Here is a 19,239-nt window from a genome sequence, read left to right on the forward strand (position 1 = left end):
TGTGTGTGTGTGAGAGTGCGTGTGTGTGCGCAAGCGAGGGAAGCCCTATGTTTCTGCAGTGAGGGATGGGAAGGTGGGAGGGGAAACATCTGCCTCTGCTTTGGCCACTCCAGGGAGGGGGGATGGGAGGAGAGAGGGAGGAGGAAGAGGGGAGGAGGGGTTTGGCTAGGCCCCCGTTCTGCTTGTTACTAGCATAAACCAGTGAAAAACAAGGCCTTTTTAAAAAGTTTAAATTATCTCTCCCTGATTTTTGTACTGGGATAAGTGTGTGTATGTGTGTGGGGGGTAGGGTTGGGTCTGTGTGTGTGCGCGCTCGTATCTGTATTTGGGTGTGTTTACGTGGATCTCATCTATAAGACTGGAAAGTGACGCCAGTTGCCAGGGAGACATTGCTGAGCCCAGCACCTGTTGCGAAAATCCCCCCCGCTCATCCTTTTCTGTCATCCTGAACCTGAGGAGGGGTACAACAGGATATATGGAGGACATTCAGGAGACCAGATCCATTCTTATACAATGTCTGTTACAGTGAGGGAACAGTGTAAACATGCAGAAGACGGTTGGTTCTTACTGACCCTCATGTCCCTGGGCCAAACTGTCCATCTTTTCCCCACGTCTCCAGTAACACTCGTCTGCCAACATCCCTCCCTTCTGGCAAAGACTGCTGGGAAAGAGGCTGTTTTCATTGTGGACACAGATGGAGGGACTGAGAGAAAGAGAGAGAGGGAGGGAGGGACGGAGAAAGAGAGGAGTGGGGAGAGAAATAGAGAAGGAGAGAGAGAGAGCGCAGGAGAGAGGAGAGAGAGAGAGAGACAGAAGGAAGAGAGAGATGGAGAAGGAGAGAAAGAAGTAGTGCTCACCCATGTGTCCATTTCTAACATGTCTTTTTACACTGGAGAGAGATTTAACGAGCAGAGAGATATCAGCCTTGGATAGTTTGACTGACAGTTGGACATGAGCTTGCTTCTCAGATACAGGCCCAAATAGCTCTCATTAGAATTTAACTACTGCGTTTACTTCTCCTAGTCAACAACTTTATGGGAACACAACTCTCATACTGAACAAAGAACAGGTTTTTGTAATTGTGGTTATAAGAGGACATACATTTGACGACAAATCTTTGTGTTACTGAGAGGAAAATGAGGATGATTGCATCTGGAGAACAAGATACATGCTAATTAAATGACTATGAAGCTTTTGTCTTTGTATGTGTCTTCCAAGCCTTTCCTGACAGCTGAATCAGGACGCGCCCATGGGAGGAGTAATACTGGTCTAAAAACTATCTGTGTACCGATATCGGCTATCATCACCGAAGTCCGTTTTTGAAAACAGTTGCTGTTCCCAGTCGGGTTTAACTGAGAGCATGAAGGGAGTCAACCAAGTCAACCGAGTCAACAAGCAACTGTCCTCTTCCCTTTAGAGTTTGCCTATTGAGACAATTGACAGCGTTGCTAAAGCATCGCTGGAATGTTTGGGGAATGTTATGTGTCAGCTGTGAGCTCGTGTCAGGTTGTTTCGTGTGTGTCAGCTCTGAAGGGGCCTAGTGCTTATGTTATGTTGTTGTCAGGTTGTGGTCAGGGCACAGCTGGTGCGAGCATTAAGCCCTAGAAAAGCACCCCATTCCCTCAGCGCTGTTATGATGTCGTGGAAAACAAACAACTTTTTTCCCAACATCCCCCCCCCCCCCCCCCCCCCCCACCGTTGCCCCAACATCCCCTTAACGTTGCAGAAACGTTCTGCATGACTAGGGCCGTGCCGGGTGCTTGTGTTGGCTGCAGACATGCGAATGAAACGTCAACAGTGAGTCAAAGGGTCAGAGTTTCCATTTTCTTGTTGGAACACCAGGCTTTCTGTTCCAGAGCCCTTCCCCGAGGGAAATAAAAAGGCTTCACACACACAAACACTGTGGGTTTATTTCACGGTGCAGACAACATCTCAACGTCTCACCCACTGGGATATCACCCCCTCAGAATTCCAACTGAATTCCACAATCCAGCATTCAGCATCTGGAATTGAAGTGCGATGTGTTCAGGAGTTTTTCCAACTTGGGATCAGCAAACAGTTATGTTAGTTGCATGTTCTTTTGAATGACTCATTTGTGATGGAAATAATAATAGTCACCCATCAAATCAAATTTTATCGGTCACATACACGTGTTTAGCAGATGTTATTGCGGGTGTAGTGAAATGCTTGTGTTTCTAGCTCCAACAGTGCAGTAATATCTAACAATTTCACAACAATACACACAAATCTAAGTAAAGGAATGGAATTAAGAATATATAAATATTTGGACAAGTAATGTCAGAGCGGCATAGGCTAAGATACAGTAGAATAGAATAGAATACATTATATACATAAAAGATTAGTAATTATTAAAGTGACTACTGTTCCATTATTAAAGTGGCCAGTGATTTCAAGACTTTGTACAGTATATAAGGCCTCTAATGTGCTAGTGATGGCTATTTAACAGTCTGATAGCCTTGAGATAGAAGCTGTTTTTCAGTCTCTCGGCCCCAGCTTTGATGCACCTGTACTGACCTCGCCTTCTGGATGATAGCGGGGTGAACAGACAGTGGCTCGGTTGGTTGTTGTCGTTGATGATCTTTTTGGCCTTCCTGTGAGATCGTGTGTTGTACGTGTCCTGGAGGGCAGGTAGTTTGCCCCTGGCGATGCGTTGGGAAGACCGCACCACCCTCAGGAGAACCCTGCGGTTGTGGGCAGTGCAGTTGTCATACCAGACAGTGATACAGCCCGACAGGATGTTCTCAATTGTGCATCTATAAAAGTTTGTGAGTGTTTTAGGTGCCAAGCCAAATTTCTTCAGCCTCCTGAGGTTGAAGAGGCGCTGTTGCGCCTTCTTCACCACACTGTCTGTGTGGGTGGACCATTTAAGTTTGTCAGTGATGTGTACGCCGAGGAACTTGAAGCTTTCCACCTTCTCCACTGCAGTCCCATCGATGTGGATAGGGGGGTGCTCCTGCTGTTTCCTGAAGTCCACGATCCTTTGTTTTGTTGACGTTGAGTGAGAGGTTATTTTACTGGCACCACATGTAGGCTGTCTCATCATTGTTGGTAATCAGGCCTACTACTGTTGTGTCGTCTGCAAACTTGATGATTGAGTTGGAGGCGTGCATGGCCACGCAGTCATGGGTGAACAGGGGGCTGAGCACACACCCTTGTGGGGCCCCAGTGTTGAGGATCAGCGAAGTGGAGGTGTTGTTTCCTACCTTCACCACCTGGGGGCGGCCCGTCAGGAATCCCAGGGCCCAGTTGCACAGGGCGGGGTTCAGACCCAGGGCATCGATCTTAATGATGAGCTTGGAGGGTACTATGGTGTTGAATGCTGAGCTATAGTCAATGAACAGCATTCTTACATAGGCATTCCTCTCGTCCAGATGGGATAGGGCAGTGTGCAGTGCGATGGCAATTGCATCGTCTGTGGATCTATTGGGGCGGTAGGCAAATTGAAGTGAGTCTGGGCTGTCAGGTAAGGTAGAGGTGATATGATCCTTGACTCTCAAAGCATTTCATGATGACAGAAGTGAGTGCTGCAGATGCTTTGATGTATTTACTGAGAGTTAGGTGAGGAGGTGTGGGGTCATCTTGGTTCTTTACTAGAACTTTGACTAGCTCTCTCCCAGAGAACAGACTACAAGTTTAGTCTCTCTCCCTCCCTGCTTCCCTCATCTCCTGCTCTATCTCTCTCTGCCCCTTTATCTCTAACTCCCTCCCCTTTTCCCTCTTTCCCTATATGTTCTCTCTTTCTCCTTCCCTTTGATATCTCTATCTATTCCTTTCTCTTTAGACTTTCCTTCCATCCTGCTCTCTTCTCCCTCTCGATTTTATCTCTCTGCTTCCTCACTCGAAACCTCTCTCTCTCTCTCTCTCTCTCTCTCTCTCTCTCTCTCTCTCTCTCTCTCTCTCTCTCTCTCTCTCTCTCTCTCTCCCCCTCTCTCTCGTCCAATTCATAGGGGCTTTATTGGCATGGGAAATGTCTTTACCTTACCAAAGCAATTGAGATAAACAATAAACAAAAGCGAGAAGACACAAAACAACACTCAAAAACGGTTAAAAAAGTTAGACATTTCAGGTGTTATTTTAGCAATGCACAAATAGTTGTAGTATGAATAGTAGGGAAAGATAAATAAACAGGTAAATATTAGTTATATCAGCTCAGTTTCTACCATTTTAAGGGCAGCGGGCACATAGCCTGTCTTCTCTCGATGAACCAGGTCTGCCTATGGTGGCCTCTCGCAATAGCAAGGCTATGCTCATTGAGACTGTATATTGTCAAGGATTTTCTTAATTTTGGGTCAGTCACGGAGGTCAGGTATTCTGCCACTGTGCACTTGCTATTTGGGGCCTTATAGCATTACAATTTTCTCAGTTCTTTGGTTGATTCTGTCAAAAATATTTATCATTTTGCTTTCTCATAATTTGGTTGGGTCTAATTGTATTGCTGTACTGGGGCTCTGTGGGGTCTGTTTGTGAACAGAGCCTCAGAACCAGTTGCTTGTTCATCTCTCTGTAGGTGAGGGCTTTGTGGTGGAATATGTGTGCATCGCTTTCTTTTAGATGGTTGGAAAATTGAACAGCTCTTTTATGGATTTTGATAACTACCGGGTATAGTCCTAATTCTGCTCTGCATGCATTGTTTGGGGTTTTGCGTTGTATACAAAGAATTGTGCAATTGGATTTGTCCCATTTTGTGAATTATTTGTTGGTGAATGGGCCCCAAACCTCCAACCATAGAGGGCAATGGGTTCTATAACTGAATCAAGTACTTTTTGCCAGATCATAATTGGGTTGTCGATTTTCATGTTCCGTTTGATGGCATAGAAGGCCCTTCTTGCCTTGTCTCTCAGAGGGTTATGATGTTGAGGCCCGGGTTAGGTATAGTTTGATATGATCCCCATTAGCCGACGCCAAAGGCGAGAGCTATTCTTCCTGGGGTCCGACACATAACAAAAAATACATTACAGACAAAAGACTTTACAATTTACATACTTTTCTAAACATTAACATGTAGTATGTGTGTGGATCAGTTACACATACAGTGTATTCGGAAGTATTCAGACCCCTTGACTTTTTCCACATTTTGTTAAGTCACAGCCTTATTCTAAAACGTGTTAAAGACCACGTAATGACAAAGCAAAAATAGGTTTTTAGAAATGTTTGCAAATGTATTAAAAATAAAAAAACAGAAATGTGTTATTTACATAGGTATTCAGACCCTTTGCTATGAGACTCGAAATTGAGCTCAGGTGCATCCTGTTTCCATTGATCATCCTTGAGATGTTTCTACAACTTGGTTGGAATCCACCTGTGGTAAATTCAATTGTTAGGACATGATTTGGAAAGGCACACACCTGTCTATATAAGGTCCCAAAGTTGACAGTGCCTGTCAGAGCAAAAACCAAGCCATGCGGTCAAAGGAATTGTCCGTAGAGCTGCGAGACAGGATTGTGTCAAGGCACAGTTTCTGCAGCATTGAAGGTCGCAAAGACCTAAATATTTTTTTTTTAAATTAAGCATTCCTGCGCCTGTCTCCCGAATCATTTATGCCAACGTGACATGGTGGGGTAAGTGTGTGTACCAGTGCTGTGTGTAAGCTGACTATTCAAACGATTTGGAATTTCCAACACATTAATGTTTCTTATAAAAACAAGAAGTGACACAGTCAGTCTTTCCTCAACTCTTAGCCAAGAAAGACTGGCATGCATAGTATTAATATTAGCCCTCTGGTTACAATGAAGATCAAGACGTACCGCTCTGTTCTGGGCTAGCTACAGCTTAACCAGGTCTTTCTTTGCAGTACTTGACCATATGACTGGACAATAATCAAGACAAGATAAAACTAGAGCCTACAAGACTTGCTTTGTGGAGTGTGGTATCAAAAAAGCAGAGCATCTCTTTATTACCGACAGACCTCTCTTCCCCTTTACAACCATTGAATCTATATGTTTTGACCATGGCCGTTTACAATCTAAGGTAACACCAAGTAATTTAGTCTCCTCAACTTGTTTAACAGCCACACCATTCCTTACCCGATTCAGCTGAGGTCTAGAACTTAGGGAATGATTTGTACCAAATACCATTCTCTTAGTTTTAGAAATGTTCATGACCAGTTTATTAGTGACCACCCATTCCAAAACAGACTGTAACTCTTTGTTAAGGATTTCCGTGACTTCATTAGCTGTGGTTGCTGATGCATATATGGTTAAATCATCAGCATACATGAACACATATGCTTTGTTTAATGCCAGTGGCAGGTCATTGGTAAAAATAGAAAAGAGTAGAGGGCCTAGAGAGCTTCCCTGCGGTACACCACACTTGACATGTTTGACAAGCTTCCATTAAAGAAAATTTTCTATTAGATATCTCTGAATCCACGATATGGCAGAGGTTGAAAAACCATAACACATACGTTTTCTCAACAGGTTAATAATATCAAAGTCTGCACTGAAATCTAACAGTACAGCTCCCACAATCTTCTTACTTTCAATTTCTTTCATTCAATCATCAGTCATTTGTGTCAGTGCAGTACACATTGAGTGCCCTTATCTTAAGCATGCTGAAAGTCTGTTGTTCATTTGTTTACAATTAAGTGTTGTAGCTCCCAGGTGGCGCAGTGGTCTAAGGCACTGCATCTCAGTGCTAGAGGCGTCACTACAGACCCTGGTTCAATTCCAGGCTGTATCACAACCGGCCGTGATTGGCAGTACCATAGGGCGGCGTACAATTGGCAAAGCGTCGTCCGGGTTTGGCCGGGGTAGGCCGTCATTGTAAATAAGAATTTGTTTTTAACTGACTTGCCTAGTTAAATAAAGGTTGAGTAAAACACAAACACATTTTTTCCACAACAGTTTTCTAAGAGCCGGCAGCAAGCTGATAGGTCTACTGTTAGAACCAGTAAAGGCTGCTTTATCACTTTTGGGTAGCAGAATGATTTTGGCTTCCCTCCAGGCCTGACGACAAAGACTTTCCTCTAGGCTCAGATATTTCAGATATGACAGATAGGAGTGGCTATAGAGTCAGCTACCATCCTCAGTAGCTTTCCATCTAAGTTGTCAATGCCAGGAGGTTTGTTATTATTGATCTATAACAATATTTTTTCCACCTCTCCCACACTAACTTTACAAAATGTAAAGTTGCAATGCTTTTCTTTCATTATTATTTTTTTTTATACATGATGGCTCACTGTTCGTTGTTGGCATTTCCTGCCTAAGTTTGCCCACTTTGCCAATGAAGTAATCATTCAAATAATTGGCAACATCAAATGGCTTTGTGATGAATAAGCCATCTGATTCAATGAAATATGGAGTTGAATGTCTTTCTGCTAATAATTTCATATAAAGTACTCCAAAGTTTTTTTTCCATATTTCTTTATATCATTGATCTTGGCTCCATAATACAGTTTCTTCTTCTTTTTTTGTTGAGTTTAGCCACATCATTTCTCAATTTGCAGTAAGTCAACCAGTCAAATGTGCCGCCAGTGTCACGACTTCTGCCGAAGTTGGTCCCTCTCCTTGTTCGGGCGGCGTACAGCGGTCGACGTCACTGGTCCTCTAGCCATTGCCGATCCACTTTTCATTTTCCATTTGTTTTGTCTTTGTCTTTCACAACTGGTTTCAATTCCCCAATTACTTGTTCATTATTTAACCCTCTGTTCCCCCATGTCTGTTTGTAAGTAATTGTTTGTATGTAAATTCATCAAGCACAGCGCCTGGATGCTCCTTGTTAATCACATCAGACCAACAAATATTTTTAACATCATCCATATAAGAGTCACAGCAAAATCTTTTGTATGATCTCTTATATACTATTTTAGGCCCAACTTTTGGAACGTTGGCTTCCCTGGATAGAGCCACTATGTTGTGATCACTGCATCCAATGTGTACGGATACAGCTTTAGACAAAATTCTACAGTATTAGTAAAAATTTGATCAGTACATGTGGATGATCTTAATCCTGTAGTGTTTGTAAACACCCTGGTAGGTTGATTAATAACCTGAACCAGATTACATGCACTGGTTACAGTGAGAAGCTTCCTCTTGAGAGTACAGCATGATAAAAAAAAAGTCAATATTTAGGTCCCCAAGAAAGTAGATCTCTCTGTTTACATCACATAGACTATCAAGCAATCCACACATCTTATTTAGATTAGAGGTCGACCGTATATGATTTTTCAACGCCGATACCAATACCGATTATTGGAGGACCAAAAAAAAGCCGATACCGATTAATCGGCCGATTTTAAAAATATATATGTATTTATAATAATGACAATTACAACAATACTGAATTAACACTTATTTTAACTTAATATAATACATCAATAAAATCAATTTAGCCTCAAATAAAATGAAATTTTATTTGGTTTAAATAATACAATAATACAAAAACAAAGTGTTGGAGAAGAAAGTAAAAGTGCAATATGTGCCACGTGTAAGTTCCTTGCTCAGAACATGAGAACATATGAAAGCTGGTGGTTCCTTTTAACAGGAGTCTTCAATATTCCCAGGTAAGAAGTTTTAGGTTGTAGTTATTATAGGAATTATAGGACAATTTCTCTCTATACGATTTGTATTTCATATACCTTTGACTATTGGATGTTCTTATAGGCACTTTAGTATTGCCAGTGTAACAGTATAGCTTCCGTCCCTCTCCTCGCCCCTACCTGGGCTTGAACCAGGAACACATCGACGACAGCCACCCTCGAAGCAGCGTTACCCATCGCTCCACAAAAGCCACGGCCCTTGCAGAGCAAGGGGAACAACCACTCCAAGTCTCAGAGCGAGTGACATTTGAAACGCTATTAGCGCGCACCCCGCTAACTAGCTAGTCATTTCACATCGGTTACACCAGCCTAATTTTGGGAGTTGATAGGCTTGAAGTCATAAACAGCTCAATGCTTGAAGCACAGCGACGAGCTGCTGGCAAACTGCACGAAAGTGCTGTTTGAATGAATACTTACGAGCCTGCTGGTGCCTACCATCGCTCAGTCAGACTGCTCTATCAAATCATAAACTTAGTTATAACATAATAACACACAGAAATACGAGCCTTAGGTCATTAATATGGTCGAATCCGGAAACTATCATCTCGAAAACAAGACGTTTATTTTTTCAGTGAAATACGGAGCCGTTCCGTATTTTATCTAACGGGTGGCATCCATAAGTCTAAATATTCCTGTTACATTGCACAACCTTCAATGTTATGTCATAATTACGTAAAATTCTGGCAAATTAGGCGGCCCAAACTGTTGCATATACACTGACTCTGCGTGCAATGAACGCAAGAGAAGTGATACAATTTCACCTTGTTAATATTGCCTGCTAACCTGGATTTATTTCAGCAAAATATGCAGGTTTAAAAATATATACTTGTGTATTGATTTTAAGAAAGGCATTGATGTTTATGGTTAGGTACACATTGGAGCAAGACAGTCCTTTTTCGTGAATACGCACCGCATCGATTATATGCAACGCAGGACACGCTAGATAAACTAGTAATATCATCAACCATGTGTAGTTAACTAGTGATTATGATTGATTGATTGTTTTTTATAAGATAGGTTTAATGCTAGCTAGCAACTTACCTTGGCTTCTTACTGCATTCGTGTAACAGGCAGTCTCCTCGTGGAGTGCAATGTAATCAGGTGGTTAGAGCGTTGGACCAGTTAACTGTAAGGTTGCAAGATTGGATCCCTGAGCTGAAAAGGTTCAAATCTGTCATTCTGCCCCTGAACAAGGCAGTTAACCCACCGTTCCTAGGCCGTCATTGAAAATAAGAATGTGTTCTTAACTGACTTGCCTAGTTAAATAAAGGTGTAAAAAATAATTATAAATAAATAATAACATTTTTAAAAATCGCCCAAATCGGTGTCCAAAAATACCGATTTCCGATTGTTATGAAAACTTGAAATTGGCCCTAATTAATCGGCCATTCCGATCAATCGGTCAACCTCTAATTTAGATACTGACTATTAGCACTTGGTGGCCTATAGCAACAGCCCAAAAGAAAAGGCTTTAGATGTGCCAGGTGCACCTGCAACCACAACACTTCAATAACAGTTGACATAAGATCTTCTCTAAGCATTACAGTGATATGGCTCTGAATATATACAGCAACACCTACCCCATAAGGATTCCTGTCTCTTCTATAGATGTTTTATCCTTGTATTGCTACTGCTGTATCATCAAACAAATTATCTACCGTAATGTCTGGACTATTAAGCGCACCTGAATATAAACCGCACCCACTGAATATTTTTAAAATATGTATTTTGTACATAAATAAGCTGCGCATGTCTATAAGCCGCAGGTGCCTACCGGTACATTGAAGCAAATGAACTTTACACAGCCTTTAAACGAAACATGGTTTGTAACAAAAATAAATGGGCTTTTAAACGAAACACGGCTTGTAACAAAAATAAATAGGCTTTAACGAAACACAGCTTGTAACAAAAATTTTAAAAAATAGCAGTAAACAGTAGCCTACCAAGAAAGTCATTGGTCACTATCTTCCTCCTCCTGTGCACTGAAAACACTGAAGTCATCTCCTTCGGTGTCAGAGTTGAATAGCCTCAGAATTGCTTCATCCGATGTTGGATCGCTGCCCTCTTCAACACGCAGCAGTCCAACCTTTCGAAACCCGTTGATGATAGTGGATTTTTTGACAATGCTCCACGCTGTCAGCAGCTCTATTTCCTTTTCCAACAGCCAGATCAATCGCCTTCAACTTGAAAGCTGCATCATATGCATTTCTCCGTGTCTTTGCCATGATGAGGGTGACAAAATGACTACCGTAATCAGAATGATGGGAAGTTTGAGCGCGCTCGATTTCCGTCACATTATGTGACGGTGCTCAGTTTTTTGGCGGCATGAATCTTGTGAAAGCGGGAAAAATCCATAAATTAGCCGCATCATTGTATAAACCGCGAGGTTTAAAGCGTGGAGAAAAAGTAGCGGCTTATAGTCCGGAAATTACGGTAAGTGAGTCTCAGTAATGGCTAATATATGAACTTGACCACAATCGGCCTGGCCCTGTCACCTGGGTCGGTGGTGGGTTTTCCAGTCCTGTGGGCATGCTCCACCTCAATCTTCCTGTGTTCAAATCTTCAGTTTCTCCGAGATCATTTCCCTGACTTTGTCCTCAGACTCCGTCCAGGTCTCTTGTGGAGATTCTGCAACTCCGTCCACAACCATGTTGTTCGACCTTGATTGTCTCTCGAGATAATCTGATTTATCCGTCATTGTTGGATTCACATACAGAAATTATGTAATCTCTGAATGACTTACAGAATGCTGCCACCAGTATTGACTCCACCAGTATTTGGACAAAACACGTGAAGCTATTATCTTGTTGTTGTAACAACTGCTTGTAGAACTCTTTTTGTTTACTTAAAAGATGCACCTGTGATAGAGAGACAACACTGTCCTCAACGGTACTCCCGCTGGCTTTGGTCTTTGTCATGGTAACAACGTAGACTACACTGTTACTCCTCACACCTCACAGACAGGCAGGTCGCCGGGAAGATTGAAAAGAACAAACAAGGGCCTCCGGGGTGGCGCAGTGGTTAAGGGCGCTGTAATGCAGTGCCAGCTGTGCCACCAGAGACTCTGGGTTCGCGCCCAGGCTCTGTCGTAACCGGCCGTGACCGGGAGGTCCGTGGGGTGACGCACAATTGGCCTAGCGTCGTCTGGGTTAGGGAGGGGTTGGACGGTAGGGATATCCTTGTCTCATCGCACACCAGCGACTCCTGTGGCGGGCCGGGCGCAGTGTGCGCTAGCCAAGGTTGCCAGGTGCACAGTGTTTCCTCTGACACATTGGTGCGGCTGGCTTCCGGGTTGGATGCATGCTGTGTTAAGAAGCAGTTGTGTATCGGAGGATGCATGACTTTCAACCTTCGTCTCTCCCAAGCCCATACGGGAGTTGTAGCGATGAGACAAGATAGTAGCTACTAAAACAATTGGATACCACGAAATTGGGGAGAAAACGGGGTAAAAAAAAAAGAAAATAAAAAGAAAACAACAAACAGCAGGGGTCTAGACAGCCACAAGCCGGGACAATTTGTGGTCCCAGCCATAATGGTTAACCGAGTCGCGGGCTGTGTTCAATTTCTCAGGAAAACACCACTACCTAGGCTAGGCTAGCTGCTACGCCAAACAACTCCTCAGACTCGGCCTTGGTCGGCAGGATCACTGGACAAATAGTTGCGGTCCCAGCAAGTAATGTCAAATGTGTCGCGGGATCCAAACTAGTAACCAAACTTTTTCAATAGACTTTCCAAAACAACAAACCGACCGGGAGGTGCTCGCTTGTTCCGCGTTCAACAGGAAGTGACGAGTTCTTTGTGAGCTCTAGGGCAACGATGTATACGTATAGTTTGTATTTGTTGTCCTGGCTACTGGACCTTTTTTGGGACACCATTATTTTTGTCTTCCTGAGATTCACTCTCATGGCCTAAGTCTGACAGAATCTGTGCAGAAGATCTAGGTGCTTCTGCAGGCCCTCCTTGCTTGGGGACGGAAGCACCAGTTAATCTGCAAACAGTCAACATTTGATTTCCGAGTCAAGTAGGTTGAGGCTGGGTGCTGCAGACTGTTCCAGTGCCCTCGCCATTTCATTGATATACAGTATATGTTGAAGAGGGTGGGGCTCAAGCTGCATCCCTGTCTCACCCCACAACCCTGAGGGAAGATATATGTGTGTTTATTGCCAATTTTAACTGCACACGCTGTTTGTGTACATTGATTTTATAATTTACGGTATTTTGGTATTCTCTCTCTTGCTGTCACTTTCTCTTTCTGCGACTGTGTGATAGAGCACATGGCTCAATTAGCTGAAAGGTTAGCTAGTTTTGATGCTCCCTTTTTTCCTTATTAAGTTATTGGATGAGTAGATGGCAGATTGATCTGGCAGGCCAGCAGCCTGAAAGGTCACTTTGTAGTTTGTGAGCTCTGACTCATAACTGGAGAAAGGGGCTACTCATACATTGGAGAAAGGCTAGTGTTGATTATGTTCTCCAGAGGCGTGTTGTCCAATCCAAATGATGTGTGTGTGTGTGTGTGTATATCTATGTGTGTATACAAACTGTAACTATCACTAACCCGAGCTCTGTTTGTGTGTGTGTGTGTGTTTGTGTGTGTGTGTGTGTGTGTGTGTGTGTGTGTGTGTGTGTGTGTGTGTGTGTGTGTGTGTGTGTGTGAAGTGTGGCCAAGGCCTTGAAGGTGGCTCTGTATGAGACTCCTACAGGCTGGAGGTTCTTTGGGAACCTGATGGACTCCGGGAGGTGCTCGCTCTGCGGAGAGGAGAGCTTCGGGACAAGTGAGTGTTACTGACTGTTTCTCTCTACTCCTGTTTGACATTTACATTCATCTGAGCCATACTGCAGCTTGTTAACAGCTAAGTTTGCTCAACTTTCAGTAAAAGCCAGTCTGTTCCTGCAGCATTCAGATACAGTACATCACATCCTTAAATAGAGAGGCCTGGTGGGAGTCATCCCAGCATAATACATATGAGGGGGTGTGTGTGTGTGTGTGTGTGTGTAAATAATCCCCATTCTTCTGCTATAAAAGGAGAGAGGAGCTCTGTGAAACGCCAGAACCCTCTGCCTCTGCTGGCAGCTGATCAGCCCACCAGGAAAAACTTTCTTCTCTCTCTCTCTCTCTCTCTCTCTCTCTCTCTCTCTCTCTCTCTCTCTCTCTCTCTCTCTCTCTCTCTCTCTCTCTCTCTCTCTCTCTCTCTCTCTCTCTCTCTCTCTCTCTCTCTCTCTCTCTCTCTCTCTCTGGGAAACATATGTTTACATTGCCAAAGCAAGTGAAATCGGAGGAATCTAAGATGGAGAGAGAGAGATAGAAAGGGAAAGAGGAGTATGGAGAGAGAAAGAGGGAAGGTGGGAGGGAGGGAACAGGAGAAAGAAGTAGAGAAAGTTGACGTGAGCAGGAGAGAGAGAGGAAAGGAAAGAGAGATGCAGAGGGACAGTAGATAAGGAGGTAATTAAGGGAAAACAGAAAGAGGGGGAATGGAGAGCAGGGGAAAAAAGTGGAAGAGACAGAGATGAATAGGACAGAGTGCTATGTGACTTTGTGCTTTGCTCGACCCATTTAAGGCTAAACGGCTAGAAAGAGCCGCCTCTCCCTGTCAAACAGCTACAGCTGGAACTTTTATTCATAAACATTAGTCCGGTCTGTATTGTTTGTCTTCTAATTTACATACATAGAATCCAATTTGAGCTTTGAGATCTTCTCAAACTGCTTCATAAAACCATTACATTGTTGTTGCTCTTTGTCTTGAAATTGGCATAGACTCAAATTGGTGGTTTGTTTGAGATTATTATCATTATTTTTCTCATTCTTCATCTTATTGTTATACACTACGAGGCAGATGGGGAAAGGACTGATCTTGTGATTTTGATCTTGTGATTTTTTTTGTTTTATTAGACAGCTTGTAAAGACATCCAGGGTCTCTCTCTCTCTCTCTGTGTGTGTGTGTGTGTGTGTGTGTATGTGTGTGTGTGTGTGTGTGTGCGTGTGCGTGAGTACAAGCGCGTGTCCACAACAAAATTTACTTCAATGAAATCAGAAAGACAGAGAGGGGGTGGAGAGAGACAGCGGCGGGGCAGCGGAAATTGGCAACTGTCAATTTCCCAACAGCCGTACAGTGTTCTATTAGGGCCAGACTTACTAAACGTTTACTCCACAACAAAGTATGCACCTCTTAGTTTCCACAGGAAACAAAACATAGAACATAACAAAAAATATATGTTAAAAAGAAAGGATCAGATGTAAAAGGTACAAGTTGGAACCATAAATGGGATGGTTCTTTGAAGAACCATACAAAATCCCAAACCGGAAATGTTTTTTGGCCGTCCATGACCGGAATTGAATAGCCCTGCTTTTAACCCTGATTTGCATATTTCCCAGGGTGCCTTTAGAGTGAATTTTAGAGTTACCAGTATCACCCATGACTGTGTTTGCAAGTGACAGAGACATAGTTGTTGCATTCAATCAATCAATGTACATGCGAAAACATAGATATTTAAACAAACAATTATAAAAATCAACATGCAATAGAGCATGCTGGGAAATATGATAATGATGGGCATGGTTTTGGTTAAACTCTGGTTATTAACACCAACACTGGGGTTATTTTACACCACTGAATGTTATTTTAACTCTTTATGGTAATGTTTTAACTCAACACTAGAAATGTCCAACTGAAGAATCAACACTAGTTAACACTGGTGAATGTGCTGTGTGCTATGAAAGGGACACATCTGCAGGCTTCCATACATTTTGAGAACCTTTTAGAATTTGGAAGAACTGTAGATATCATGTCCAGAACCCCACTCTTAACTCAAAGGTTCTTTATCGAGCAAGAATTCTCCAAAGAGCCGAGGAAGAACCATTTAATTTGAGAACCTTTATTTTTTTCAGTGTACTATAGGCCGATTCCGACTTAGCAAATTCCGCCTTTCTTGCGCACTTCTTAGTAGTTGTTATTCAGACTTATGAAGGTGCATAATGGGCTTTGCAGGCGTGGTTCACTTGCGCACGCTGAATAAATGTCATTCAACCGCTGAAAACCCTCCCACTTGCTGGCCAACAGATTTTCTCTTGGAGTTTTCATTCAATAGGGGTTTCAGTACATGTATCTTAAGCCATCCCTTTAAATATGGTGTACCTTTAATTATAATTTTGCCGACAGACTAGAATACATCGAGAGAATGGGTTCAGAAAATAGGGATCAATGAAAGACAGCCATCTATGCATATTCGTCTCAGTTCAGCCTTAAGTGGTAGATTTTTAAAAAATACTCTGATTTTGTAGATTATTTAGGCACATTTTAGGGTTAAGGAAAGTATTTATGAATCATAAAAGAAAACAGGTTTAGAGAGCCTTTATGCACAAAATATATTGATGAATAATACATACAGTGGTTTGATTCATCCTGACAGTTGTCATATTCAAGTTCAAACCATGAAATGTTGGAAGGTGGAAAGAAAAGTGTACAATAGGGGTTGAATAATAGTCCTATGAATGTACCCAAACTCTCACTAGTCATGGAACTGTGATGACAACGGTCCAATCGTCGTGAACCATGCGCCAGGCTCTAGGTTTAACCTGCTACGTGTGGTCTGAGTTCCAGAATTATTCAAATAGGCTACATGTCCTAAATTATTGCACAGCATTAGCCTAATATGATCCAGTAACCCTCAGGAACAACTTACACTGATGTGACAGAGGAAAGAAAGGTAAATGCAGGGAATGATGCAAAATGTAAGCTTCAAATTGAAGGAAACAAACATTAAAGGGACTGTTATTAACGTATGTGGGTCTTACTAATGCTGGCTGCTGATAGTGGCTAATATTTAACATGATACAAAATGTTTTTTAAAAATCAAATGGAGAAAAGCCCAGGCATTGGCTATAATTATAACATTCTAAAGCTCATACATGAACTCTGCAGGTTTAGCCCTACAGAAGCATGATTTGGAAAGGCACACACCTGTCTATACAAGGTCCCACAGTTGACAGTGCATGTCAAAGCAAAAACCAAACCTGTGGTCAAAGGAATCATCCGTAGAGCTCTGAGACAGAATTGTGTCGAGGCACAGATGAGAGGAAGGGTACCAAAAAATGTCTGAAGCATTGAAGGTCCCCAAGAACACAGTGGCCTCCATCATTCTTAAATGGAAGAAGTTTGGAACCACCAAGACTCTTCCTAGAGTTGGCCGCCCGGCCACACTGAGCAATCGGGGGAGAAGGGCCTTGGTCAGGGGGGTGACCAAGAACCGGATGGTCACTCTGACAAAGCTCCAGAGTTCCTCTGTGTAGATGGGTGAACCTTCCAGAAGGACAGCCATCTCTGCAGCACTCCACCATTCAGGCCTTTATGGTAGAGTGGCCAGACAGAAGCCACTCCTCAGTAAAAGGCACATGACAGCTCACTTGGAGTTTGCCAAAAGGCACCTAAAGGACTCTCAGACCATGAGAAACAAGATGCTCTGGTCTGATATAACCAAGATTGAACTCTTTAGCCTGAATGCCAAGCGTCACATCTTGAGGAAACCTGCCACCATCCCTACAGTGAAGCATGGTGGAGGCAGCAACATGCTGTGGGGATGTTTTTCAGCGGCAGGGACTGGGAGACTAGTCAGGATCGAGGAGAAAGATGAACGGAGCAAAGTAGAGAGAGATCCTTGATGAACACCTGCTCCAGAGTGCTCAGGGCCTCAGACTGGGGTGAACGTTCACCTTCCAACAGAACAACAACCCTAAGCAGACAGCCAAGACAACGTAGGAGTGGCTTCGGTACAAGTCAATTCAATTCAAGGGCTTTATTGGCATGGAAAACATATGTTAACATTGCCAAAGCAAGGGAAAATGTCCTTGAGTGACCCAGCCAGAGCCTGGACTTGAACCAGATCGAACATCGCTGGAAAGACCTGAAAATAGCTGTGCAGCGACGCTCCCCATCCAACCTGACAGAGCTTGAGAGGATCTACAGAGAAGAATTGGAGAACCTCCCCAAATACAAGTGTACCAAGCTTGTAGTGTCATACCCAATAAGACTTGATCATTACCAAAGGTGCTTCAAGAAAGTACAGGTCTGAATACTTATGTCAATTAGATATTTGGAGGGGGGGGGGGGGGGGGGGTCCCTCAAAAATGTGCTTTGTCATTATGTGGTATTGTGTTTAGATTGATGAGAAAAACTTTTCAATCCGTCTTAGAATAAGGCTGTAACGTAACAAAATGTGGAAAAAGTAAAGGGGTCTGAATACTTTGCGAATGCACATAACTTTATGGTTTGCGTCTTTTATTCCCATCTAAAACCAACAGGTGCGAATTTTGCACTACAGCTCACACTTAGATCTGGTCCTTAGTGTAGAATAGCCCACCTCAGTTAGAGATCACTGGCAGTGTGAACAGACTGATCTCGCCACGGAGAGACTAGCTGCACTTAAAGAGATACCAGTCTGTTTGTGTTAGTATACTCCTCTCTCCCCAGCCGACTTCGTTTTTATTTTTTCCTTTATTCAACTTGTCAAGTCAGTTAGAAACTAATTCTTATTTACAATGACGGCCTAGGAATAGTGGGTTAACTGCCTTGTTTGGCGGCAGAACGACAGATTTTTACCTTGTCAGCTCGGGGATTCGATCTAGCAACCTTTCAGTTATTGGCCCAATGCTCAGTTGAAGTCGGAAGTTTACATACACTTAGGTTAGAGTCATTAAAACTCGTTTCTCAACCACTCCACAAATTTCTTGTTAACAAACTATAGTTTTGGAAAGTCGGTTAGGACATCTACTTTGTGCATGACACAAGTCATTTTCCCAACAATTGTTTACAATTTGTTTAATTCACTTATAATTCACGGTTCACAATTCCAGTGGGTCAGAAGTTTACATACACTAAGTTTAATGTGCCTTTAAATAGCTTGGAAAATTCCAGAAAATTATGTCATGGCGTTAGAAGCTTCTGATAGGCTAATTGACATAATTTGAGTCAATTGGAGGTGTACCTGTGGATGTATTTCAAGGCCTACCTTCAAACTCAGTGCCTCTTTTTTTAATATCATGGGAAAAGCTAAAGAAATCAGCCAAGACCTCAGAAAAAAATTGTGGACCTCCACAAGTTTGGTTCATCCTTGGGAGCAATTTCCAAACGCCTGAAGGTACCACATTCATCTGTATAAACAATAGTACGCAAGTATAAACACCATGGGACCACGCAGCCGTCATACTGCTCAGGAAGGAGACGCGTTCCGTCTCCTAGAGATGAATGTACTTTGGTGCGAAAAGTGCAAATCAATCCCAGAACAACAGCAAAGGACCTTGTGAAGATTCTGGAGGAAGCAGGTACAAAAGTATCTATATCCACAGTTAAACAACTCCTCTTATTGACATAACCTGAAAGGCCACTCAGCAAGGAAGAAGCCACTGCTCCAAAACCGCCATGAAAAAGCCAGACTACGGTTTGCGACTGCACATGGGGACAAAGATCATACTTTTTGGACAAATGTCCTCTGGTCTGATGAAACAAAAATAGAACTGTTTGGCCATAATGACCATCATTATGTTTGGAGGAAAAAGGGGAGGCTTGCAACCCGAAGAACACTATCCCAACCGTGAAGCACGGGGGTGGCAGCATCATGTTGTGGGGTTGCTTTGCTGCAGGAGTGACTGGTGCACTTCACAAAATAGATGGCTTCATAAGGAGGAAAATTAT

General features: G+C 42.9%; 1 protein-coding gene across 2 annotated transcripts in view; it reads left to right on the plus strand.

Annotated features, from left to right (window-relative positions):
* The window catches only part of LOC139411123 (phosphoglucomutase 5), a 43,414-nt gene that overhangs the window by 14,686 nt on the left and 9,489 nt on the right, over nt 1–19,239 (plus strand). For both annotated transcript variants that reach the window (XM_071156992.1, XM_071156993.1), the window contains exon 7: nt 13,214–13,329. In XM_071156992.1, coding sequence (XP_071013093.1) covers nt 13,214–13,329 — 116 coding nt within the window. The remainder of the gene's footprint in view (nt 1–13,213; nt 13,330–19,239) is intronic.

The sequence above is a fragment of the Oncorhynchus clarkii genome, chromosome 6 (genome assembly GCF_045791955.1).
Source record: "Oncorhynchus clarkii lewisi isolate Uvic-CL-2024 chromosome 6, UVic_Ocla_1.0, whole genome shotgun sequence".
NCBI lineage: Eukaryota > Metazoa > Chordata > Actinopteri > Salmoniformes > Salmonidae > Oncorhynchus > Oncorhynchus clarkii.